Source organism: Podarcis pityusensis (assembly GCF_964106645.2).
Source record: "Podarcis pityusensis genome assembly, chromosome: 5".
NCBI classification, from domain to species: Eukaryota; Metazoa; Chordata; class Lepidosauria; order Squamata; family Lacertidae; genus Podarcis; species Podarcis pityusensis.
Window position 1 is genome coordinate 67016831 of NC_138032.1, and position 26792 is coordinate 67043622.

Sequence of the window (26792 nt, forward strand, 5' to 3'; positions counted from 1 at the left end):
GTTATTATTAATGTTCCATAGCAAAGGAATGTTGCCCTATTCCACTGCAACTAATTTGTTAATGGTAAAAATATTGTACATGTCTACGCAGAAGCAAGCTCTACTGAGGTCAGTGGTACCTGCTTCCAGGAAAGCTTACTTAGGGTTGCAGTCTAACATTGATTGCAAAGGTAACACTCTCTTCTCACTAATAATCTAATTCGCTACTGAATATGATAGGGGCTGCAAGAGAAAGAGGGGTGACATTGTTATAAAGTCAGAGTCACCCTTCGTTCCCCATCTTCTCTTCATTTTACTCGAAAGTAAACACTATGTTCAGTGCTTCAAAGTTACCGTGCTTGAGATTGCAGCCAGACGCGTTCACTGGAAAGGGAGTGTTTTATTATGCGTTTTTACTCGGAAGTTATTGCCACAGAGCTAAAATATGCACAGGGGGGTTGCCCGATTCCCTAGGCAGCGCACCTTACATGGACAGCTAAAACACGGAACTGTCTGAAGAGAATTCACACCAATAAATTTCCTCTTTGGGTGCTCCGAAGGGATAGCTGCTGCGAAGCCAGCGGAACACTCGCCCCCCGCTTTCTATGAATAATCGTCTGCATCCAAATCAAATCAAGATTCATGGCGTTGCAGCAAGTGAGAATTTCCCTGCCGGCCGATCCCCAATTAGGACATCCGCCCAATGAGCGAATGGCTTTGCGGGGGTGCGTCGCATCTTCTCTCCCCCCCCCCCCACCTCCGCCGGATGATCCTTTTGTAATCCCATCCTCGGCGGGGCTGCGCGCCCTCCCCCTCCCCCCGAGGGGCGGGAATTAGGACCCCGGGGAGTATAAAGTCAGCTCAAAGGAAGCGAGCGGAGATTCCTAAACTCCCCCGCAAGGCTCGAAGGACCCTTATCTCCTGGGAATTTGCACACACACTCTACTTGGGGGCTTTGAAAAATAAAAATAAAAAATCAAGACCGAGTTGGATCCGAACCCGTGACCTTTCGAGCTGCTATAAAATATTCTCGCCGTCGCAAATATGCTAACGTTGTGCGCGGACGGATCCTGCCGTCTAGTTACAGTGATGGTGCTCGCTCTTTCTTTCTCTGGCTGCGCCGACGCCGCGGAGAACTCCGCTTCTATCTCCAACGCCATCATTAAGAGTTCGGCGGCGGCCGGATTTCCAGTCACCCCGGCGCCGTCGGTGTACGACGGAAGTAACACGCACCACCCAGTCGATCCGCACCAGGTATGTGTTTGGGGTGTGTGTCTCCTTTTCTGCGCGCGAGAGGGAGAGGCGGGGTGGGGTGGGGGTCACCGTCTACCCATGGGGCTCCTGGGAGCCTTCTCCTTTCCGCTGGCGCTTCCTCACTTGGATTTTCCTCGCCTGCAGGGCTATCCGTGCATCGGGGACGACGACTGCAGAGCGGGAGAGTATTGCGCCACCCCTGCCCTGCCGGGCTACCCGGCGGCACAGATCTGCCTTGCCTGCCGCAGGCGCCGCAAGCGCTGCCATCGCGACTCCATGTGCTGTCCGGGCACTTATTGCAGTAACGGTGAGTGTTGCTTGGCTTTCGTTGTTTGCCTGAGGCTGGACCTGCCGGGTGTCGATAAGACCGGCATAAAGTGGGGGGGGGGGGGGCAAGGTGCTCTAGTGCTGGAGGCAGAAAGCGCCCTTCCTCGAATGATAGCGAAATAAAATGATGTGGGTGTTTAAAACCTGCCCATCTGGCTGCGGGTGAAGTAATGGAAAGTCTATTGGCTTTTTGGCCAGCATCCTACCTGTCAATGGAGTTGGGGGAGAAGCTTGGCTGGCAATGTGCAATTGCTAGAGCACTTACCTAGGAGTAAGCACCATTGACTATAGGGAGACTGACTTCTAAATTAAATGCAGGATGTGCTTACTTATGGTGAATGTTTGGGTTTAATCTTGCCAGAGAGCCTTGGGATGCTCGCTCAAAAGCTGATGGTATAGTGAGGGACTATTACTTACGCAGGCCGACTGCTAGGATTTCAGAACTGATGATAAAACACAGTAATAAATGACATTGCATTAGCTAGAGTCACTATTGCTACATCTAGGCTGACATTGTCTACCCTGAATGGTAGCGGCTGGAGAAGAGGGCTTTTCCATCATCAGCTACCTAATCTTCTTAAATGGAGATGTGGGAGATTGAACCAGAGACCTTCGGCATGCCTGACATGTGTTCTGAGTTATGATCCCTCCCTGAAGTTGGCTCCAGAATAGATTGTGCTGTCTCAGGCTAAGCGTTTGAAGAATACAGAGGAGCAAGCCCATTCCAGTGCTTAGGCTTCTTTTCGTTCCTGGTGGTGTTTCAGGTTTTCAGTAACACCTGAAGGAAGACCCCAGTTGTAGGAGAAAGAACTAGGTAAATTACCCAAATCAGCTGGGTTACTGGGCACTAGCACTGAGGTCCTGAACAGGTTATAGGCTTCAGGGATAAGAGGCATGCAACTTAGTATTAGTATTTCACTGTGTAAATGTGTTTTATAAACTGAGCACCAAGATTTTCTCCAGCATCTGAGGGAGTCTACCCAGGAACGACAAAGCAGATGATTGAAATGGTTTTCCATAGCTATCAGCTTGTTTTCGCTGAGTTTTGGTTTTTGTTTGTTTTTATTAGGGATCTGTGTACCAGTGGAATATGATAAGTTCCATCCTGGGGAGATTGAGGAGACTATCATAGAGAATTCAGACCATGGCACTTTGGACCTTCACCCCAAAAGGACCACAATTTCATCCCAGTTTCACTATGCAAAAGGTAAGGGTGTTAGCAGCTATACAGGCTGGGGTGGGGTGGGAAAGAAGGCAAATATGGCACTGCTGAAAAACCTTTAAGGTTTTTCAAAGTCTTGGAACAATTGTAGATCTTGACTGATAATGGATGTGTTGGGAGTGATTGTCCCACTGCATGCTGCAAACTCATGTGTTGTAGAGACTGCTGTTTTGACCACTGCAGTGGTGCTTTAAAAATTTGATAGCTTTATGCCAGTCCCTATATAGGCATTTCATCCCTTCCAGGGTTCTCTTAAAATTGATGCCTTCCGCTGTGAAGGCTTCCTTTCAAAACCTCAAATGGTGACATTCTCAATAACTATGTACACATTTCTAGCACTTGGGTGGCCAATATTTTGAGCATGTTTTCCCCACAAAGTTTTCCTTGCAACGGATGGTACTTCTATAGTGGGACACACATGTCAACAACTGTTAGCAGCAACCCAAAGACATGCTCTCAGAACTGGGCAACATCCTTTGTCAACACATGGCTTGTTCGGCTCAATGGCTTGCAAATTCCTGTTTACGGGGAACACTTTTACACAATGGATCTGCTAAGGAACTCTTAATATTGTCAGATTGTGTTAGAAGGTTCTATGGCACATACTCAGCTTGTGTGGCACTGGCCTTTGGCCTTCCTATGCTCCTGCATAAACACACATATATACCTGTGGTATGTGCAAAGCATGTGTGAGTTATGGTGAAATTTTCAGGGAAGCACTTTGAAAACCGTTGGTTCAGTGTCTTATCGCTGTCACTGCAGTTGCTTAAGGAGAAAACAGGACTAGGGATAAACAAGTATCGCTCTGTTCTCAATTACCCTTTCCTTTATTTCCTCAGGTGAAGAAGGTGACTCATGCCTCCGCTCCTCAGATTGTATGGAAGGACTGTGCTGTGCCCGTCATTTCTGGTCCAAGATTTGCAAACCGGTTCTTAAGGAAGGCCAAGTGTGCACAAAACACCGCAAGAAAGGTGCTCATGGTTTGGAGATCTTCCAGAGATGCAGCTGTGGGGATGGATTGACTTGTCGGATACAAAGAGACCACACAATCAGCAACTCACCCAGACTACATACTTGCCAGAGGCATTAACTGATGCATTTTTATTACTAAACCTGATGGACTTAAAGAGACTGAGGTGTGGGATACTCTTGTTCCGGAAAAATCACCTCCAAGGACTGACATGTTTTAGAGTTTACACTAAAGTACTCCAGCATCTTGCCCCCTCAAAACTGGAGGATGAAGCATGTTTCTTTAGGGAACTATTTTTAAAAGTGACTAATTACAGTAAATTACTGTGTCTGTAAATTCTTGGGTGTGGCACTTAACTGTACATGATGGGAGATTTTAATTTTTCCTGAAGTGCTGCATGATCTTGTCTATTGTGACATGTGTTGTACACACTGGTTTTATTTTATTGAGCCTATTGTTTTGACAAGTGAAATAAATTTCTTTTAATTATCTGTTGGGTGGTGATTCTGTTAGTTGTAATAATTATAGCCATCATTGGTGAATCTTTTTGTACAGTAATATCTGATCACGTACTGTCTCCGTGAGTGCAGAAGCACCAACCTAAGAATTATAGGGAGGGATTATACTTGCAAGTTAGAAAAGGTTTGAAACATCTGACACTCTTCAGTTTTGATCAAACATTGGGGAAGAGTTTCAGATCTCTAATTGTAGGTGTGCTCGGCTGTAACTCTGGTAACTGTTTCCCCATCACTTCAGCCCATTCTGTGGGTTGCAGATTTCTACTGCTGGGTTTCTACAGTAAGTCTAGAGAATACCTAGCATGAAATATTACTCTTCCTCTCTCCTGGCAATTTCAGGGGTGGGTTCAATAGCAGTACAAGTATAGGGGTTGCAGCAAATTGCCATCTAGATAAATTTTTTATCTCTGCTAAACAAATTGGGCTCTGAAAGCGTTGTGTGTACAAGTATTGCACCATTATGCTTGACAACCCTCAAAATTAAAAGGTAACTACTGTGAATACTGAGCACTTAAGTTGCATGAATTCCCCCCATCCACAGTAATCTTCATTCAGAACTTTTTTTTTATAAAGTATGCTTTCTCCAGTGAATAGAAATCTAATGTGTGTTCTGTTTGTAATTCTAAGAACACATGTTTCATTGATATTTCAAGGTAGCTAACAATAAAATGTGCAGCTACCCCAAGCAAGCTTGAGGTGCATTCATCTGCATCTCAAATTGAACTACTTTGGAAATTCAAGCAAGAGCTGAAATGCCATCATACAGGTCTTGCTGAAGCTTCCCAGGATCTCATTGTTGAGGGAAGGATGGCTGGGACTTGAGGATGGTCTTGTGAGTACTTTGAGTTCTTTACTTCATTGCATTCCCTTCCAGCTCATCATTCAAGAGACAAAACCTAGGGAATACCAATTCTTCTTGATAGCAATACTTTTGCTTTAGGGTTGTGGATTAATTTTAATGGGATAATAGGTTGTTATTGCATGATGGGGCTGTTGAAGATGGAGCTTTCTGATTACAGGAATGCTCCATCATTGACAGAAGGTGGTCTTAACAAATGCCAACTCCAGGAGAAAGCATTCAGATAGGGCTGCTTGTCATTTCTATTTAGTTTCCTCTCCCAGATGGATTTGGTCACTTCCCTTCCCCCTGCACTTTTTTTAAAAGCTAATCATTTGGCTGTGAGGCCTTTTCAGCAGTATACATTCTCTTGGCATGGTGAATCAGCACTTCTTAAAGGTTAAGGCACACAATCCCCCATAGATCATTATCAGCTGCATTCTTTATTCAGGCAAGGTCAGCTATTGCTCCATTATTTGTATGTTTCTCCAGTGCCATCTTAAGCTTCAGTAAATTGGCCTGAGGGGCTTTGCTGCAAAGACATCAGGGTGGTTTCAAAGCAAAGGAAATGTGATTGCTGTGACTCTGCCTTGTGGAGGGGTGGCCTGAACTGATGAGGAAGGATTAATTTCCCCCCTCCCTCTGCCAGCCTTTATCTGCCACAAGAAGATGCAGCTCTCCTCCCAGTGATCATCTGTGGCTAGGGTCTCAGGAAGACACAACAGAGGAGAGGAAACAGGAAACCGCTTGCTGCAGAATGAAGAAAACATCATTTGCAGGGAAGTGACAGGCAGCTCCTTAGAGGGAGAAAAGCTATTAAGTGTTCCCTTTTCAAACCACATCCTCCTTCCCCCTTCCCAGCCCTGCTGCCACTTACAATGCCCCAGATCAAATTCACCTGTGCAGCATTGGGAGACATAAGGCCAGAACAGAGGAGGAAAACTCAACCCCGGAAAATGACCTGAATGAGGAAAGGCAGAATGCTGCTTCTATAAGAACTCCTGCATTAATCACCATCATAAAGGGAGCTCAGTTGAATGGGCACAGAGGCAGAAGCAGTGAAATATTGTTTCTCAAAGGCACGTGCTGCACGCAAAGTCTTCCACCTGCATCCATGCAGCATCTTTTAATGTTTCATTTTGGGAAGTACTGTGTTGAGGATTCCAACCTAAACACGTTATTTAATGGCAATAATGTAGTGGCCCGATGCAGTCTTCAGTGGAATCCCTTTGCCTGGCATACAGATGATACATCTGAGCACACAGCACAGAGACTGCTCCCCGGTGTGAGACCTTTGTGAGATGAAGGAATTTTGTCCTACTCATGTTCACAAGTCCCACTGAGCTCAATTAAAATTTACCTACTGCAATCTAAGCCTGAGCAGCATTAGGCATGACTAAGGCTATTGAAAGCAATGTGTTTAAATACATCTGATTCTTCATGAGCTTGGGCTGTTTATATAGAGTTGCTCATTTGAGAAAATACTAGCTTGAGGTTACTTAAACTATCTTCTTAATTTTGATATACATTTTATGGGTATAGTCTGGGGACAAAAAAGGTTCAAGTAAGGGTTTGCAAAATAAAACACTGCTGAGCTTTGCTTCTATGAGAAACTCCAATTTTTTTTGGCTTCGACTCCCCTATTTTATCTGCCTATATAAATTGCGCTTGTTATGCAAACCAGATTAGCGCATTGATGTGGGTTATCTCCCAGCTGTGGCTTCTTTTTGAAGGCAGTTTTATGTTTAATAGGGACACCCAGCATAATAGCTCTGCAAACATAATGCAGTGCACACAATGGTACTTCACTTCCTTTGTATCCCATTTCAAACTGTAGCTTATACCTTCCGCTTCCCTTGGGAATCTAATAGCACTTTGAGCAAAATTAAACCCTATTTCCATCGAAAGAGAAGCCAATGGGACTTCCGGAGGCGGCGCGATCGACAATGGCTGCCCGATCCTGGTAAGGAGAGGGAAGCTCCGCTGAAAACGGGTCGTCCGCTACGGCGAAGCGGAGACCCACTAAGGAAAACTACAGGCGGCAGAAGCCTGTAGTCTCGGGACCCGGCGGGCGCCAGAAGCAGCCCCCAAAACGTTGAAGGGACCCCGTAAGGGGCTCCGGATCGCGGAGGGGGTAGCGGCGCTGTGGGTCGTTGCGCAATCAACGGAGCGAAGCCGCGTTGCTGTTGCCGGTGAGCGCTGACCTTTCTTCCTGCAATTTTTAAATTCGGAAAAGCTGCAACCCGTGAGTAATCTGGACTTTAAGAATTTTTGGAGACCTTTAAAAATTAGAATTTGGCTGAAAGCGGAGTGACGATAAACAGGAAGCCCGTCTTCCGCTAACACTGAACTTGAAAGCAAAGAACAGGAGGAGTGGAGACTAAGAGCGATGCTTTAACCAATTGCTGGCACCTATTTAAAATAGCTACCAGGGCAGAAAGACTTTAAGCTGTTGGCTTTTGGATTTATTTGGGAACAAGGATATCTTTCTTCTGTTGAACCAGTGGATTACAAATTAAATAAGAACCCCAGGTGCTGGAGCTGCCTGAGTAACTGAGCACCAGTCTGCAACATTGGATACTTTGAATTTAGACTTTGAAACATTCTGAGCTGGAACTTGTTATTTTGAAACATCTGCAGTCTAGGCACTGTCTGAAACACTGTTTTGCCTCACGTATACTCTGTAAAAATTTAACTCTGTGGAGGTCGTTGGATGTTGAATTAGATCTATAAATTTGAATTGGACTTGACTTTCTCCCTTAAGACATTTTAAGCTCCCTCTAGAGGATTTTGGACTTACAGCAGTGACTTTGTTTTACTTTCCTTTTCCCGGCCCTCTGTTTGACTGTTGCATCTGGGCTTCTACATTCTCATGGGAACAACTCAGTTTGACCTTGGTCTTTAGATAACTTTGGAATGAGTGGAACAAGGAAAAGGGGAAGAACCAAACAAACAACCTTAACTTTATCTGCGGCCTCACAGCGTAGATCATCTGTGCCTGCTTTGCCTTCCACTTTGCCTCCTGAGATAGAGGCGGCTTCCCTGTCACAGGCAGGGGAGGGAGAAACGGAAGAATTACAATTGGAAGATATGGCCTCAGGAGGGAGTGCTTCTGTTTTAGACAAAATTTTTGAAAAATTGGAGGCTTTGGATAGAAAGGTTGATTTGCAAACGGCTAAAATTGACCAGAATACAGAAAGTTTGAATAGATTAACTGGACAAGTTGCACAGAATGTCCAATCCATTGGAGAGTTGAAGGAGGCTGTAGGTGAAAACCGGAAATTGGCTGAGGATACTAGTCAAAGATTGGGAGAATTGGAGAAAGAAGTTAGACCACTCAGCAAACAAGTTGGAGAACATCAGATTCACTTTTTGATGACAGAGCTGCGGAACAGGGAGGCCAACTTGAGGATACGGTCAATACCAGAAGTAGAAGAAGACAATTTAATTGAGTTTTTGACCAAAGAATTTTCCAAGTTTTGGAAGTTAGAGGAAAAAGACTTTAAAATAGTATCTGCTTTCAGGCTTGGAAGACTTAGGAGGAAAGAGAAGCCCAGAGATTGTTTGGTTATACTGAGATCCAAGGAGGAAAGGGACAAGATTTTGGGCCTGCACTACGGAAAGTCACTGGACATTCTGGACAAGAGAATTGAAATTTACAAGGACATCCCTAAACAATTGTTGGACCTTAGATCTGACTACACGGAACTAGCAAGATTGTTGAGGAGCAACTCAATTATCTTCAGGTGGGAGTTTCCTCAAGGATTATCTTTTACTTTCAGAGGGAAAAAGATCAAAATTAGAACACTGGAGGATAGAGACAAGTTTCTGGAAGCACACGGAGAAGATCTTCACAAAGGACTTGGAGCATTACCAGGGCCCGAACCTTCAGGGGAGCCTGCGCCCTCGGACCCTCAAGGACCGGAGAACAAGGTACCACCCCAGCAAGAATAACCAGATTTATTCAGGATGTCTCTGCAGCTTCTGAGCTGGAATATAAATGGCTGCAACAGTCCGGAGAAAAGGAGAAAAATCTTTCACATTTTAAAAAAGGAACAATTGGACATTATTTGTTTACAAGAAACACATGTGATTAGGCTCCACAGAAAAGTGTTAATAAATAAAAGACTCGGCCAGGAATTTATATCTTCTGACACAGTTAAAAAGAGAGGCGTAGTGATTTATGCAAAAGAGAGCCTTTCACCTAAATTTCTGTTTAAAGATGAAAATGGAAGAATTTTGGCAATAGAAATACAACATCAAGGAGAAAAAATTTTGATATTAGGAATCTATGCCCCAAATGAAGGCAAATCGGACTTTTATAAGAAGTTGCATGAGACTATGCTGGATTATCTGGATTACAACAACATCATCATGATGGGAGACATGAATGGAGTCGTATCAACCAACATGGATAAGTCACAGAATCAAAATGTTACTAAAGAGGGAAGACTACCAAAGACTTTTTTTGAAATGACTGACAATATGGACTGGATTGATATTTGGAGAGTGAGAAACCCCCTGGGAAGAGAAGGAACATTCTTCTCTGAAGCCCAACTGACTTGGACAAGAATCGACCAAATATGGATAACTAGAAGTCTGGCACCTAAGACTAGAAAGGTGGAAATCTGCCCAAAGACATGCTCCGACCACAACGCACTGAGAATGGACATGATACTGATCCCAACCGGCTCCTTCAGATGGAAGATGAATGACGGCCTGTTTAGAGATCAAGAGATTGTAAAGAAGGCCCAAAAAACTCTAAAGGACTATTTTGAGGTTAATATGAACACCAGGGTGGAAAAAAGAACTATATGGGACGCAAGCAAGGCCGTGATGAGAGGGTTCCTGATACAACAGAATACCATAAAGAAAAGATCACAGAATGAAAGGAAGGACAAAATTTTGGAAAGAATTAAAGAGCTAGAGAAGAAGTTAAGATCTAACCCAAAGTCCCAGCCGATTCTACGAGAAATTAAACTTTATCAAGCACAATACTCTAAATTGATAAACCAGGAAATAGAATGGAAGATCAAAATAATGAAGCAAAAAACTTTTGAATCGGCTAACAAATGTGGAAAACTGCTAGCTTGGCAGTTGAAGAAGAGACAAAAACGAAATACGGTAACAAACCTAGAGATTGAAGGAAGAAGCATCCAGAACCCTGGAGAGATCAAAAAGTGTTTTCAGAAATATTTCAAAAAGTTATATACTCAAGGGCCACAAGATGAAATTGAGATTAAACAATTCTTGGAGAAAAATGGATTAGCAAAGTTGTCAGAAGAAAACAAAACAATTCTGAACGGTAAAATAACACGACAAGAGATTGAGCAGGCCATCCAGAACATGAAACAGGGCAAATCGCCAGGGCCAGATGGGCTGACCTCCAACTACTATAAGACATTGAAAGACTACCTGATACAACCATTGTTGGAGGTCAGCAATGAAATTATGGAGGGGAAGAGGGCGCCGGAATCATGGAAAGAAGCTTTTATCACATTGATACCAAAATCGGAAACTGAAAAGACACAACTAAAGAACTACCGTCCCATTTCCCTTTTAAATGTGGATTACAAAATATTTGCAGATGTCTTGGCACGTAGATTCAAGAAAGTTCTAAATGAAGTAATTCATAAAGACCAGGCAGGCTTTCTCCCAGGTAGACATATGTATGCTAATACAAGGAACATTATAGATATACTGGAACTTTTGCAAACAAACATAAACACTAAAGCAGTTTTAATCTTTATAGACGCGGAGAAGGCCTTTGACAACATATCCTGGAAATTCATGAAGGGGAATCTAAAAGAAATGGGAGTGGGACGGGGGTTTGAGAATGCGATTGAGGCAATATACTCAGAACAAAAGGCTAAACTGATAGTTAACAATGTGGTTACAGAAGAGTTCAAAATTGAAAAAGGTACACGACAAGGCTGCCCGATTTCCCCACTACTATTTATCTCGGTTCTGGAAGTGCTCCTGAACATGATTAGAGGGGATCGGCTGGTGGAAGGGATCCAGGTCGGAGCGAAACAATATAAACTTAAAGCGTTTGCAGATGACCTAGTTCTGACATTACAGGAGCCGGAATCTAGTACGAAAAGAGTATTACAATTGATTCAAAACTTTGGTCGAGTGGCGGGATTTAAATTAAATAAACAAAAAACCAAGGTATTGGGGAAAAATTTGACAGATACTGAGTCGGAACGGTTTCAGAGGGAGACAGAGTTAACGGTGGTCAAGAAAGTGAAATACCTAGGGGTAAACATAACAGCAAAAAATCTGAGTTTATTTAAAGATAACTATGAAAAATGCTGGTTAGAAATTAAGAGAGACTTGGATAGTTGGTCAAGATTAAAACTTTCTTTGTTAGGCCGAATAGCTGCCATCAAGATGAATGTATTGCCAAAAATGTTATTTTTGTTTCAGACACTACAGATTGTAGACAAGACAGAGTGTTTCCGGAAGTGGCAGAAAGATATTTCCAAATTTGTCTGGCAGGGCAAAAAGCCCAGAATTAAGTTCAAGATATTAACGGATGCGAAAGAAAGAGGGGGCTTTGCCCTGCCAGACCTAAAGCTGTATTACGAAGCGGCAGCTTTCTGCTGGCTAAAAGATTGGCTACTTCTTGAAGATACGGATGTATTAGATTTAGAAGGTTTTAATAATGCATTTGGATGGCATGCATATTTATGGTATGACAAGGTTAAGACAAACAAGGCCTTTAAGAACCATATTGTCAGGAAAGCAGTATTTAATGTCTGGATAAGATACAAAGACTTATTGGAGAATAAAACTCCGAGGTGGCTGTCACCCCTAGAGGCTAAGGCCCGAAAAAGAGCCAATATGGAGGCCAATTGGCCAAAATATTGGGAGATATTAGAAAGAGATGGTAACAATTGGAAATTGCAGAGTTTAGAGAAAATGAAAGATAAAGTGCGAGACTGGTTACACTATGCTCAGATTAAAGAAGTATTTAAAAATGACAAAAAGTTAGGATTCCAGGTGGAGAAGTCAAAGTTGGAAACTGAACTGTTAGAACCTAAGACTAAAGTACTTTCAAGGATGTATAATTTGTTGCTGAAATGGAACACACAAGACGAAATGGTCAAATCGGTAATGATAAAATGGGCACAGGATATTGGGCATAATATTATGTTTGAAGACTGGGAAAGGTTATGGACCTCTGGGCTGAACTTCACTGCATGTAATGCTTTGAAGGAAAATGTAATGAAAATGATATATAGATGGTACATGACCCCAGTCAAATTGGCCAAAATATACCATTCGTCTGACAATAAATGTTGGAAATGTAAGGAAAATGAAGGAACTTTTTTTCACCTCTGGTGGACTTGCCCGAGAGTGAAGGCCTTTTGGGAGATGATATATAATGAGTTAAAAAAGGTGTTTAGGTACACCTTTACTAAGAAACCAGAGGCCTTCCTCTTGGGCATTGTCGGCCAGAGTGTGTTAAAGAAGGACAGAACATTTTTCATGTATGCAACAACGGCAGCAAGGATACTGATTGCTAAGAACTGGAAAACTCAAAATCTACCTACGCTGGAAGAATGGCAGATGCAGCTGATGGACTATATGCAATTAGCTGAGATGACCGGCAGAATTCGAGACTTGGGAGAAGAGAGGATGGAAGAAGACTGGAAGAAATTCAAGACTTATCTGCAAAAGTATTGTAATTTGGCTGAATGTTGATTGGGATGTCAGAGTAGAAGTAATTGTCTACCACTAAATTAGACTTAAGTATAAACTATACACTAATGATCAAATCCAAGATTATGAACAAAATGATAATTTGTTTGGAAATAATTCTTTAACGATGTAAGTGTGTGCGGGAGGCGTGGGGGAGTCCAAAGTAATGATGAAAAGATGTCAAATAATCAATGTTATTTGTTTAAATATGTTTATGTATTGAAAAACTTGAATAAATATATATTAAAAAAAAAAAAAAAAAGAGAAGCCAATGCACTCAATGTGCGAATGGATGTTGCGGATGAGAGTAAGGAGCTACATGACCATGAGACTTCTGCTTTCTACATTCATTTCTACTTGGTTCATGTATGAAGGGGACTTGAGAATTTGAAGAGCGGTTAACGATTCCTAGAACTACCTACGAGCACCCAGGAAGGAAAATGCAGTTGCAAAGTGGATAGTATAAAGAGACAGAAATAAAGAAAGGTTTAGCCCTGTGAAGCTACCATGTAGTACGGAAGAAGAGTTGGACTAAAAGATTCAGGCAGGAATAGTTGAAGATTTGAGAGACAAATTAAAAGCTGATGAGACAACAGAGACTGTGGATAAGGAAGCATCTCAAGATTGTGGAGAGGAGAACAGCAGCCTTCTGCTCACTTGCAACATTGCATGCAAATTCCATAATTCACAACAAACAGTAGCACAGGGGTGGGGGAGATTTTGGCAAGAAACTCAGTCTCGGGGGCCACAAACTAGATTCTGGATGGGCACCTATATGTCCCTTGTATATCTTGCCACAAGAAATGACAACAAGGAGAGGCTGGACTAACTGAGCATTTAATCTGAGCACCGATACTGGATCTGGAAAGAAATAAGGAGCCGATGGGATGAAAAGCATCAACTCACATGATCACAAAGCTGCTAAGTGGATAAAGGTGGTCGTGCGTACTGGGCTACTCCACCTTTAAGAGTTCTGTAGAAGAGTGGATTGTCACAGAAATTACACCTACTGAAATCCCATTCTTTGCACAACCATTAAAGGTGTACAAGCCCTGCTACACACACACACACACACACACACACACAATTATTTTATTTTATTTTATTTTATATTTTATTTTATTTTATTTTTTGCATCTTGCCACCTAGTATAGGCAGCAGAATTCTTAACAAGAAGTGAAGCTGGAAGAAAAGCCGGCTGGAAAACAAAGCTTTACACTAATCCAAATGAGAAGTAATCAAAGCCTGAACCAGTGTCTTCAGCAGGTGATTCCTGTACCTTGTTGGAGCTGCCCATGCTTTTGTATGCTTCAGCAAGTCCCCCACCCACCTTGGCAATGTGCCCGACCCTGAAGTTTTAACAAGCTGAGATCAGAAGCTCCCTGCTTTTATCTTCCCACCTTGAAATGCCTGCTGCGGAGCGCACCTGAAGCAAATGTCTTTGAGTTGTTTCCTATATCGCTGTCCTGGATTGTATTAGATGTTTGATGAATGTGTGTATTTCTCATATGTAAGCAGTGATATTAATATATGATTATACGCTTCCTACATTGCCGAAATAATCACATCTGTCTGAGCAATCTCACCCACTGAATGCTACAAACTGTTCTTCCATTACAGTGACCTTCGCCATGCTAGGTCCCTGGGAAAATGCATGGAAGCATCTAGATATCTAAACTCAGCTTTGAATAGTTAGATGAGGCCCTGTCTCCACAGCCACTGGACTCTCTGCACCATTATAGCAGGGGTGGACTTGGGTAAAATAATGCACTGAGTGAGGACAAAATTCAGCATCCTCCCTTCTCTCGCAGTGTGTTCTGTGCATGCTCTCAAGTGCATTTTGTCATGGTTTTGCACCCCATCTGCTCGATGACCTGGAGGGGGGGAACTGCCCACACCACCCTAAAACTGGCACTGACCATTAGACTGAGTGAGCTGACTACCTCAGGCAGCTGATTTGGGGTGTCATGACAAAGCATCAAATTGGAAAATTCTAAATTTATTGTTACTGTATTCTTCATCCCAGGGGGAGGTGCTTTGGGAGTTTTGGCCTCAGGTGCCACTGTGATAAAATAGTTTAACTCCTAGGTGCAGGGCTGTTTCCAGAGAGTAATGCTGGGTGGCTTCTGCTCTGTCCAGTGGCAAATATTCTGTATAGTTCCATGGGATTCCACTTTGTCCCCAATGCTTTTAAATATCTGTATGAAGCTGCTGTGTGTAGTCATCAGAGAATTTGGGAGTCTGGTGTCATCAGTATGCTGGTGACACCTTCCTCTACCGCTCTTTACTATCTTAGCCATATGTGTTGGTGTTGAACCACTGCCTGGAGGCTGCATTGGATTGGAACTGGGGCTAATAAATGGAAACTGAATCCTGACAAGACAGAGACCAGTGCTTCTTGTATCTGAGCTGGATATTTGATCTGTTCTACTGAGAGCTGCACTCCCCCTGAATGAACAGGTACTGTAGGTGCTGTTTAGCTTTGTTACTTGAGCACACCTGACCTTGGTAGCAAGGAGTGCCTATTTACAGCTCTGGCTGGTTTGCATGCATTGCTTGTTCCTGTGATAGCCTGGCTACAGCTTTATATGCTCTACTGATCTCATGTCTCAACTACTGTAATATGTTTTGCAAAGGGCTACAGAAGAATGCAGTGTTTCGGCTGGGACTTCTATATAATGTCATGCAACATCTGTTCTGCAGGATCTGCAGTGCCTGCCTATACATTACTGGACCCAATTTAAGGAGTCAGTGTTAACACACAAAGCACTAAGTAACTTTAGATATTTGGCACAGTCGTGCCTCCCCACCCTCGTTTCAGCTGACCTGGGCCCTGAGATCAACAGGGGGCCCCTTTCCCAGTGTCCCACCAGCAAGTGCAGCTTGCTGTGTAGTGACATGGGGTAGGGCCTCCTCTGTTGTGGCTCCCCAACTGGAATTTCATCTCCCATGGATGGCCACAACATAGTAGTTCTTCTGTTACTGAGTGAATACATATTCTTCAGATTATCTATCCCTTCTTAAAGTGTCCTTTTCCAGATTAGATGGTCAGAGCATAAACAGTATTCCAACTGCAGTCACACCATCAATTAGAAGCAGCTTGAACAGACATTCAGGAAATAACCACATTGAAGGGGCTCTCCCACCCCTTCCAAGGACTTCTTTGATGGACATTCAATTTCGAAAAAGTCTGGGGTGCCCTGAATTCTGGGTGTGTGCTTACTTTCTGATCATCATGTAACACCTAATATGAATCTTCCCCTACTTTAAAGATAGTTTACATACAATGTTCTAGTCTAGAGGGTTTTTGTGGGTGTGGTGCCTTTTTAACATTTATTTTCTTAAAAGAGTGCTTTGATAATATGAAGACAGAACATCAAAGTAACCCATAATAATAGCTCTTTGTATTTACACAGTCCCATTAAGGAGAGGATCTCAAAAGTGTTTTCTGTTTCTTAAATAACAAATACAATTAGTTGCAAAATAGCGTTTCCCCGAGGTCACAGAAGCACCTAATCTGAGGTCACTTACTTTAACTTCACAAAGAATTTCCCCTGGAACAAATGGTTGGCTGCTTTCTGCCACGCCATGCAACTGACTTCTGTAACTTTCCCTGTTAGTCATTAAGCACATGGGGCCTGCAATCCTGTGCATGCTTACCTGAGAGTAAGCTTAGTTGAACATAGTGGGACTACTGAGGACTACAATGGACATAAATCAACAAGTTTCCTCTGTAATGGAGCTTGGTTGAAATAATTTATTGATTCAAATGTGATATTAATTTATAAATCACACCTGACCATTAAGATTTTTGTTCGGTTGTAAACTAGAACCAGGTGCCTGATCACACAAGGTCAAAAATTTTGTCTGCAATTCTTTGTACATTTATCTGAGACTAAACACTTGGAACTTACTTTTCAATAAACGTGCATAGGGATGAGACAACAAATGGCCACATTATGATTCAGGCAATGCATTTAAACTCACAGGATTCAGGGGAACCTTTGACCAGTGCAAGGCTCTTACTCTATAAGGCTTTTTCCAACTTAGCATACATTTGTTGTGTGAGAAAAAAACTGAAATCTAGACGTATACCGTACTGCTCTTAGCGCCAGATTGTTGAGTCTATTGCACAGAACCTCAAGATGCCTACTAGCGTAAGGCACTGTAAAAACTCTTACACCCTGCCTTGCAAAAGGTGTACTGGCACAAAACTTTGTACAATCTTATGCATAAGGTTTGCCTAACTCTCAATATGTTTGCTGGTTCGCAAACACCTTTGCTAACTCATACAGTACTTTGCAGGCACTACCAGCATGTTAAGCCTGAGAAGAAGACTAAGGGGAGACACAATGAGAGTGCTCTTCAAATACATGGACTGTCACAGAGGAGATCTCTGCTGCCCCAGAGGACAGGACTATATTGAATGGGCTCAAGTTACAGGAGTGTAGATTTCAGCTGGCCATTAGGGGAAACATTGCCATGGTAAGAGCTGCCCAACAATGGAATCAATTATCTACAAAGGTGCTGGGCTGTCCCTTCTATCCCTCTCTGGAGGTCTTGAAGCAGAAGATGGACAGAGACCCGATTCCAAGATCATGAAGGTCGGAGTCTAAAATTTTCCTAAATGCACCACTTATTGGAGTCCTAAATTAACAATGGGGAAAGTCTTGCAAGCATGTAGCCCAATCACACGTATGTTTATTCATAGGTAAAGGTAAAGGGACCCCTGACCATTAGGTCCAGTCGTGACCGACTCTGGGGTTGCGGCACTCATCTCGCTTTATTGGCCGAGGGAGCCAGCGTACAGCTTCCGGGTCATGTGGCCAGCATGACTAAGCCGCTTCTGGCGAATCAGAGCAGTGCATGAAAATGCCATTTACCTTCCCGCCGGAGCGGTACCTATTTATCTACTTGCACTTTGATGTGCTTTCGAACTGCTAGGTTGGCAGGAGCAGGGACTGAGCAATGGGAGCTCACTCCGTCGCGGGGATTCGAACTGCCGACCTTCTGATTGGCAAGTCCTAGGCTCTATGGTTTAACCCACAGCGCCACCCGTGTCCCTTGTGTTTATTCATAAGCCATGGCTATTATACTCAGTGGGCTTTATTCTAAATTAAATGTGAATAGCCTTTCCAAACAATAACCCCCTTTGTCAGTTTTGATCATTTTAGATTGCTTGTACTTTTATTTTTATAACATTGTTATATACCTTGGTTGAGGTATGCCCCCAAATGTGGTATATAAATAACCCTGCAAATAAATGCATGAACGAGACTGCAACATTCATTATATTAGATATGCCCACAATGTTCAACTCAGGATACACAATTTCCCTCTTAAAACAAATGCCACCCTCCTGACAATTTACTTGCCAAGCATGTGTAGTTTTAATTCCATTTTGGCCGCAGAAGGGTACAGAGAATCAGGTTAAACCTTTTTCAAGCTTCCTTGTTTGATCCCACTAAGTAAGTGATATGTACAGATTTTTTTAAATAAAAAAAAACCACTTACTGAAAAGCAGGGGGGCGGGCGGGAGCAGGTGATTTGCTTTCTGGTAGAGAAGTTTTAATGATTAAACAAAAGAAAAGAACAAGGTACGCCACCTGCTTAAGCTTTTCACTCCTGTTCTTCTAATTTGGCTACAGGGCTGGGTAACTGAATCTTGATCCCATTTGAGGTTGGGAAATGCATACAGGTGGCCAAATATCCAATTATTTCAGTTCTAATAAAAACTACTATTGTAAAGGGGGGGGGTTGTTTATTAAACCTCATCTTTTTCTTCAACAAAGGGATTACATCCCTGGGCAATTAAAAACAATGCTTTAATTTTGTTTGTTTATTTATATGTGCTTGATTCTGTTCTCTCTCTCTCTCTTTTTGCCAATAATTAAAGGTTTTGGAAATAGTATTGAGGGTAGGGAAGTAGGTTAAGGAACATCTGCACTGCCTGTGTTGTTCCATGAACGCAACAGAAAACGGGAGGAGAACCCACTTATTGGCTTATATTTCCAAAAGAAAAACAAATAAACCCCGCCAAGTGAATGCCATTCTGGAAACAATGAAGTCACAGAGGGGACCACATCACCCTGCTTTCTCTACACCTCTGTGCACTAACCCATTTTTCATAGGAAAATGTACTTTTTAATCTGGAGTTCAGTCATGCCTTGACTTCAACAACCTAGATTGATTCTGTTGCCCACAAGGGTGGGTGTGGTTACTCAATACACATCTGCAAACCTTTCTACACCTTTTCTTCCTTGCACATCTCCTGGGTGAATGAAAAAGGAAGTGGTGATTGTGATCTTGGTATACACCCACCCACCAGGTCACTAGGCAGGTGTGGATACACACCCTCCATTGTAAGGACAGTTTTAATCTGTTTTCAAAGGGGCACACTGTGTAGTAATGCATAATCAATCTACAATGAACTTTTTGGGGGTTGGTTTTTTTGCACTGAAACCCGCTGAAATGCTTTTTAGGAGCAAAAAAATATATATGCAACAGATTTTCCTATGCAGGAAAAAAATTACCCACTCTTCATCTGCAATAAAATGTTGTGCATTAGCAGCCTAAATTGCTCACTCCAATCTGGAGTCATTTGGAAGGTGGATTCTGAACAGAATGAGGTGTGGTGAGGGAAGGTTGTTGCAACTGGCGAGTTTCCTGGGAAAAAGTGGGAAATCTTGCATCGCTTATTCTTGAGTTGAGTTCTTGAGCACACCTAATACACCTAATACAGTGGTACCTCAGGTTACAGACGCTTCAGGTTACAGACTCCGCTAACCCAGAAATAGTACCTTGGGTTAAGAACTTAGCTTCAGCATGAGAACAGAAATTGCACGATGGCGGCGCAGCGGCAGCGGGAGGCCCCATTAGCTAAAGTGGTGCTTCAGGTTAAGAACAGTTTCAGGTTAAGAACGGACCTCCAGAACGAATTAAGTTCTTAACCCAAGGTACCACTGTACAGGGATTGCAATATTGTCGAAATCATGCACAGGGTTATAGAAACAGAAAACTGAAATTGTGGTTCCTGATTTGAGCTGTTTCAATGCATCTTGATTTATAACTTATTTGCAGTTCTGACTTAAGACGTAATGATAATCAGCAGTTTGTTTAAAACAGGAAGCTGATGTTTCTAATCTGCTCCTAGCAGTCTCACTGGATAGAAGGAGGAAGCACTCATGCCCTATAAGCTCGATCAGGCTCACTGCTGTAATGTTAAACTATGTTACATACAAGCTGGTCCACAATATATGTTCTGTTTCATATTACGCTGCTCAGGTGGTGAAGCAACTGGAGCTGTTTTATTATAAACGATTCTGTACATGGATTCAATTAGAATTGCCATACATCCGGAAAATACCGGACCTTTCCTTTATTGTGGGGCCTGAATGCCCATCTGGGCGGATTTTTAGAATTTAAAGCAAACTTTTTGTGTCCAGATTTTTACCTCTTGGAATATGGCAACCCTAGATTCAATGGACCTGTACTTATGCATCTAAATACACTCCAACATTTCTTAGATGAAAATAGGGAATTCCTATTCCATAATAACAACAATAATAATTTTATTATTTATACACCACCCATCTGACTGAGTTATCCCAGCCACCCTAGGCAGCTTCCAACATATATAAAAACATAATAAAACATTAAACATTAAAAAACTTCCCTATACAGGGCTGCCTTCAGATGTCTTCTAAAGGTTCTATAGTTACTTGTCTCCTTGGCCCAAGAGAGAGTGGCTGGGGCCTGGTGAACGGAGTATAAATAAAATAAAATAAAATAAAAACAATGGAATGGGATGTCCCTATTATCATCGGAGTAATGTTGGTAGGCATGTAAGTGCCCTTGCTTTGAAAGGTAGAGATGCATGTATGCTACAACTGGTTCTGATTTGAATATATGGGAAACAAAAATGCTTAACTTTGGCTGGATCATGTCTATTTATCTAGATTCTAGAATGTAACATTATTAATAAATTTTGGAAAAAAGTATTTTTTGGTCTACATCCTTTAATAATTTAATATTTAATATGATAGTTTATTGTTATGCACACACACTGTGTCTCTTACATAGTACCTGCCCTATTGTCCTTTCCAAATTAAAAGCCTGCTTTTGGAAACATCTGAGAATATAAATGTCAGAGTTGCAGCCCAGTATTACATACTGTTTTTAGGCCTCCCCTGGTGAAAATAGCCAATTCTCAATTTATTTTCATATTGTCAACGGACAAAGAGGCAGAGGAAAAGTAATTATGAAAACCATATAATTCTATTCTAAACAAATATTGGCTGCTGTCCTACCTTCAGGTGTTTAAATACTACTGTTGCACAATTCCCACCCCAATTTCTAAGCAGTGTGAGATTCCAGGGGTTTAAGGCATGTTTACCCATGTTGCCTTTTGGGAATGAGACACAGCGGAGACTGTGGTGTCTTTATTATATGTGGTTGACCTAAACATATATACAGCTTAGGGTCTTGTTTCTTCCACAGACACAGCTTAGGATTCGAAAAGGCACCAGCTATTGTATACTGACACTCTCTCCACCTTGCTGACTTTAACAGCCTGGAACCTCCCCCCCCCCCCCAGGTCACATCCAGCCAACTTTACTTCAAACTCTGCCTTTGTTTTCTTACTAACTATCTTAGAGTTGGAGGACGGGTCCCACCTACTAACCTCTGGCATAGAGCTCCTCTCCATAGCTATCTTAATGGCTCATTTTTCAGGCAATTACCTCATCAGGAGACTGGCCTGATATTTTAACCCCTACAGGATCTAGGGGTTCAGAAGGCTTGATTAAATTCCAACACCTACTAGACCCAGGAATTCAGGGTCTCTAGCACCCACAAACTCACAACACTAATTAAGTCAATAGGAGCCAATGTTACTAGTTACAGGACTTGTTGCTCTGTGGGAAAAAGTTGACAATGAAAACTATTTGGAAACCTTATACATTTACAGGTACTTATTGTGAACAGTTAATATCTTTCTTTGTGAATGTTTGGAAGTGGGAGCATGAGCATATGGAATTATACCAGAGTTTTGCTTCCTGAGGCACTAAGGTATGTTAAGGACTACAAACTTACTTTGTCTAAAAATGCAAGCTAAGGTTCCCAGGATTCTGTAAAAGTTAACATAGTTATCCACTGCACATGGCACAGTAGTTTTCTAAGCCTTCTGCATTTGCTCACTATAGTGGTACCTCGGGTTACAGATGCTTCAGGTTACAAACGCTTCAGGTTACAGACTCCTCTAACCCAGAAATAGTACCTCAGGTTAAGAACTTCAGGATGAGAACAGAAATCTCACGGCGGCAGCGGGAGGCCCCATTAGATAAAGTGGTACCTCAGGTTAAGAACAGTTTCAGGTTAAGAACGGGCCTCCAGAATGAATTAAGTTCTTAACCCAAGGTACCACTGTACTGCAGATGTATTTATAAACACCTATTGGATATTTGTCTTGAAGGGCAAACTGGAGAAACGGTGAAGCAAGGAGCAGGTTGGCTGACAAGTAATGAATGGAACTAAAGTATTACTGCTGGAGACAGACAGCAGCTGTCTGGTTTCTAAGAGACGGAGTGCATTAGCTGCATGGAGGGCATGATTTCTGTAAACCTAATTTAGTTTTCTTTTATGAGAGGATGAGACCTGAGGCTGTAGAAATGTGGAGGGATTCAAGAGGAAATGAAATTTCAGGTCTGACAGGTTATGTGTGTGCGAGAATGATGAGTCAAAGAGTTTGTTGTGTCTGGAGATGAAAGATAACCTGATGATATGTACAGAGCAGAAAGTACTATTTAACTAAGGATGCTGTGTTGCCCATCATGGAGAAAGGATGCCCTACTTGGACAACTCAGAAAGCCGCATTGCTGTATTGCTATCCCACAAGGACCATGCTGCTAGAAGACATTTATTATAATTTTGATGTAGTGTTTTCTTTTTAACCTATTCTATTACTTAAAAAAACCTCTCTTTGCGCCATAGCATGCACTCTCTGCATCGCTACAAATCATGCCAAATCTATTAATAAACCCACTTTTGCTTCTCTATTGCACAGCACTGTACACAGATTCCTTTGCTTAACTCCTCAGTAACCATATTGTCCCTCTCTGACCTGACACAGGTCTGAACCCTGTCTCCATTAATGTAACAGGGATTGCAGTGCAAAAGGAATGTTAGAAACCAGGACATAAGTGCTAGCATTATAACCAGTAAAATGAATGCAACAAACCCCATGTCTGAATGCAGCCATAGAAACATGCACTTGGAAAGGACTGCCAAGGGAATCTAGTTCAGAGCCCAACAAACACAGGAAACTCTCTACGATCACAAAACAAAACAGATTCTCACTTAGAAGTCAAACAAAAACATTGCAACTTATTATCAGAGAACCATAGAGTTGGAAGGGACTCTGGGAATAATTTAGTCCAACTACCTGCAATGTGGGTTAAAGCCTCAGCGCCTAGGACTTGCCGATCGCATGGTCGGTGTTTCGAATCCCCGTGGCGGGGTGCGCTCCCGTCGCTCGGTCCCAGTGCCTGCCAACCTAGCAGTTCGAAAGCACCCCCGGGTGCAAGTAGATAAATAGGGACCACTTACTAGCGGGAAGGTAAACGGCGTTTCCGTATGCTGCTCTGGTGCCGGTTCGCCAGAGCAGCCTCGTCACGCTGGCCACGTGACCCGGAAGTGTCTGCGGACAGCACTGGCTCCCGGCCTCTAGAGTGAGATGAGCGCACAACCCTAGAGTCTGTCAAGACTGGCCCGTACGGGCAGGGGTACCTTTACCTTTTTACCTGCAATGTAGGAATATGCAGCTGTTCATTATGGGGATCAAACCTGCAACCTTGTCAGTATCATGCTCTAGCATAACCGTGTCATTTTCTGGCTATTATTATTACAACACATAACATGCTTACATGCAGGCAAGCTGTAAAATAAAACTTGACTTAGATACAAGATGTCATTATGTAACGTTTACTGTTGGTTTAAATAGATGTTACATAAAACATTTATGGTGGTATTCTTGCTTTACGGAGATAGCTAGGTATTTGCTCTAGCTCCTTTCCCTCTACAATAACTTGAGACAAGTGCCCTTCCTAACTTCACCCTCTATTAATTAGCAGGCTTGTTAAGAGAGTTTTACCTGAAATGTTCCCTCTGGGTGAGTGTTAGGTTCCTTTCTAGCTTTACAAAGAGCCTCATCAGAAGTCTTCACTCAGGACAGCTTCCCTCTGCAGTCACTATGACCTAGAGATAGAAGAGAAATTGGATTCCATTCATATTTAAAGACAAACCAGCTTGATTCAATAGGTGAACCAGAACACAGGCATCATTTGAAATTCTCACTTTTCTCAATTTTGCAGCGCAGTTTTGCAGTCAAGCAAGCTAAGGAATTTATTCAAAAGTGCTTATACTAGGCTAAGCATAAAAATGCATGCATTAGTGAAAATAGCATACAAAAACCATATTTTTGGTAATATTGCTGGTTTAAAAAAAGCCTATTAGGCAAAAGTTGCATACAAAAATGTGCGTACAGTATTGTATTAGGAGAAATGCACACTAAACTGCTGATGATTTTCATTTTAAAACTGCAAACTGATGTGGAAGGATGCAGAACTGAATTTAAGATTATAAATATTATAAATACTGAAAGAAACCAAAATGGACAGATTTGCCCATCCTTACCCTGTCCTCAGCTCTTCCAAAGCCTGATGCTCAAATCACTCACTATGCTCTTGGAAGCCTTCTTAGCTCTCACCTCAAGTAATTTCAGATTCCAGGTGGGCTTCCCCAGCTGCTACTACTTCAATCTCTCTCTTTCTCTCAGATTATTTTTTTTGGCTTTCAGAGTTTGTTCTTGAGTCCTGGGCTGAAGCTGTTTACAGTACACCAAAGACTGTCCAACTGACTTACTTCAAACAGTGCCGGACCTGACCTTAAATTCCTTTCAGTCAAGACTATCAAGCCAATCCATTTGTTCCTGTTGGAATTCAAAACTTTCATTGGCCTATAATTACGGACCAATAGATTTGGATGGAATGTCCACCAAATGACCAGCCATCAGCTGTCCACATTTGGATGCTACTGCTCGGTATATATATAAAAATCAAAACACAGCATGTACTCTGCCATCTTCTTAGCAACAGGGATCAACTTTGACAGTTTAACTGTCACTTGGCCCACTGCTGGCTGACCTTGTATATTTCGGCTCTAGTCAATGTAAAATACATGTTTATTCTTCTTACAGTTAACTCTTTACATTCTGATCAGCATTTAAAGTATTAAAACATTCTTACAGTAAAACACTTGCCAGAATATGGTTTTTATATAGAGGAGAAAGCTCTATCTGGAAGAATGGCAGCCTTTGCAATTTGTACTACAAATACCGTTACATCAAATAAGACATCTCCCTGCCAGGAGCCAAAAAACAGGAACCAAAAAACATGGTCAGAGCCTGAGAATGTGTAGAAAACACAAAAACGTGATTTTTAAATTGATAGAGTTCACAATTTTTAAATTGTGAGTTCTTAGGGGTGACACACCAAAAACCAGGTAAAGTTGGTCCAAAGTTGTGTTTCAGTCCACCACCTTGCATCAAAATGGTACCCAGCTTCCATGAAGACCACCAGCCTTATTTTGGAAGCACTCATGCTGCATTTGGCAATGATATTTTGAGAGGCGGCCAAACCTATGCCAAAATATGGGCAAAGTCATGCCTAAACCATGTTTTGGACTGTCATCTTGATTCAAATTACAGGCAGCAGTCCAACATTGACAAAAATTGCCACCCACAATTCAGGAACCCTTGTGCCAAGTTTGGTGATGATATCTCAGGATGTGGCCAAATCCATAGAGCAGTAGTTTTTAACCAGTGTCCCCTCCCTTCTCTGATGCCTTCTTGTGTCTCTGACTCCCAGTGACTTGTACAACTGTTTGTTGCATCAGCCCTGGCTACAAGCTCCTCGGGTGAATGGTGCCTCTGTGGCTGGCTGGGGGGGTGCTTCCCAGGCCCCGGTGGGGTAGTGTGAGAAGGCACCTCTCTTTGGGGCACGATGTGCATCTCAGAGACCGGGGCATCAGCTGCGGCTGTCCAGAAGAGTCCTCAGGAGAGAAGAGAGGAGAGGAGGTTGAGGGAACACTCCGCAAGGGAGAGTGTTCGAAAAGGGGTGAGAGGCTGCCAGCTCTGCAGGCAAGGGGTGACATAACTGGGCTCCTGAGCCCCACAGGGGTGCCACAGAAAGAATGCAGTTGGTCAAGGGCGCCGTGGACTCAAAAAGGTTGAAAACCTCTGCCATAGAGAACAGACAGACAGACAATCAAACCACTGTTCAGAATATATAGTAGACACACAGCCTCTAAACGTGCACAACAGAGAGTTCAGTTTATCTTCTGGGTTTCTCTGCTTTGAATCCACTCAACATCTTTCTCTACATATTACCTTTAAAAAGCACTTCATAGCTACCTTCACTGAGCCATCCATTCTTCTTAGGTCTTTTCCATATGTTTCTGCTGAAAGCAGTTTGCCACAGTTGGCTGTTTCTCCCCCATAGAGATATACGTTGCACTTAAATAAACATGATTATACCCTATGCGAAACTACAGTTTTCTCCAAATGGTAAAAATAAAGCAGCCAAAGTTTAAATTAGATTGTGGGTTTCCCAACAATTTAACTTCCAATTGGCTTGTGGTTCTTCTCCTTAGCAAGGAGATTTATGGCCCTTGAACTGGGGTTGGGGGGAATCTTTCTAAGAAGGACTAAAGCACATAGTGGCAGTCAGAACAATGAATTATTTGTGCAGGTAAGCTACTGGAAACATATTTGAAGATCCAATCCTATGCATACTTTTCTATGAGTTAAGTCTGACTAAACACAGTGGGACTTTCTCCTGAGTAAGCATGCATTGGGTTGGGCAATTACAGAGCAATCTTGATGCAGCTTGTAGGATGAAGGGAGCGGTGGGGCTACCACTG

The 26792-nt window shown here is 42.5% G+C and overlaps 1 protein-coding gene and 1 long non-coding RNA gene across 2 annotated transcripts in view; one reads left to right on the forward strand and one right to left on the reverse strand.

Moving 5' to 3' along the window:
• The window catches only part of LOC308476775, a 54895-nt gene extending 29879 nt beyond the window's left edge, over window positions 1–25016 (reverse strand). The window contains exons 1-2 of the long non-coding RNA XR_013986083.1: window positions 24507–25016; window positions 23965–24068 (exon numbers count right to left, since the gene is read on the reverse strand). This is a non-coding gene — a long non-coding RNA (uncharacterized lncRNA). The remainder of the gene's footprint in view (window positions 1–23964; window positions 24069–24506) is intronic.
• Window positions 823–4210, forward strand: DKK1 (dickkopf WNT signaling pathway inhibitor 1). Its single transcript, XM_081004636.1, has 4 exons — window positions 823–1233; window positions 1378–1540; window positions 2630–2767; window positions 3622–4210. The coding sequence occupies exons 1-4, from the start codon at window positions 1024–1026 to the stop codon at window positions 3870–3872; spliced, it is 762 nt and encodes a 253-aa protein (XP_080860762.1). The 5' UTR covers window positions 823–1023; the 3' UTR covers window positions 3873–4210.
• Window positions 25017–26792: the final 1776 nt, after the last annotated feature.

Excerpts from the sequence above, each read along its gene's own strand:
- DKK1 (XM_081004636.1), top strand. The coding sequence starts at position 1,024 with ATGCTAACGTTGTGCGCGGACGGATCCTGCCGTCTAGTTACAGTGATG. Across the intron at positions 1,234-1,377 it reads ACCCAGTCGATCCGCACCAG|GGCTATCCGTGCATCGGGGA; the intron begins GTATGTGTTTGG and ends CCTCGCCTGCAG. Across the intron at positions 2,768-3,621 it reads CCAGTTTCACTATGCAAAAG|GTGAAGAAGGTGACTCATGC; the intron begins GTAAGGGTGTTA and ends TTATTTCCTCAG.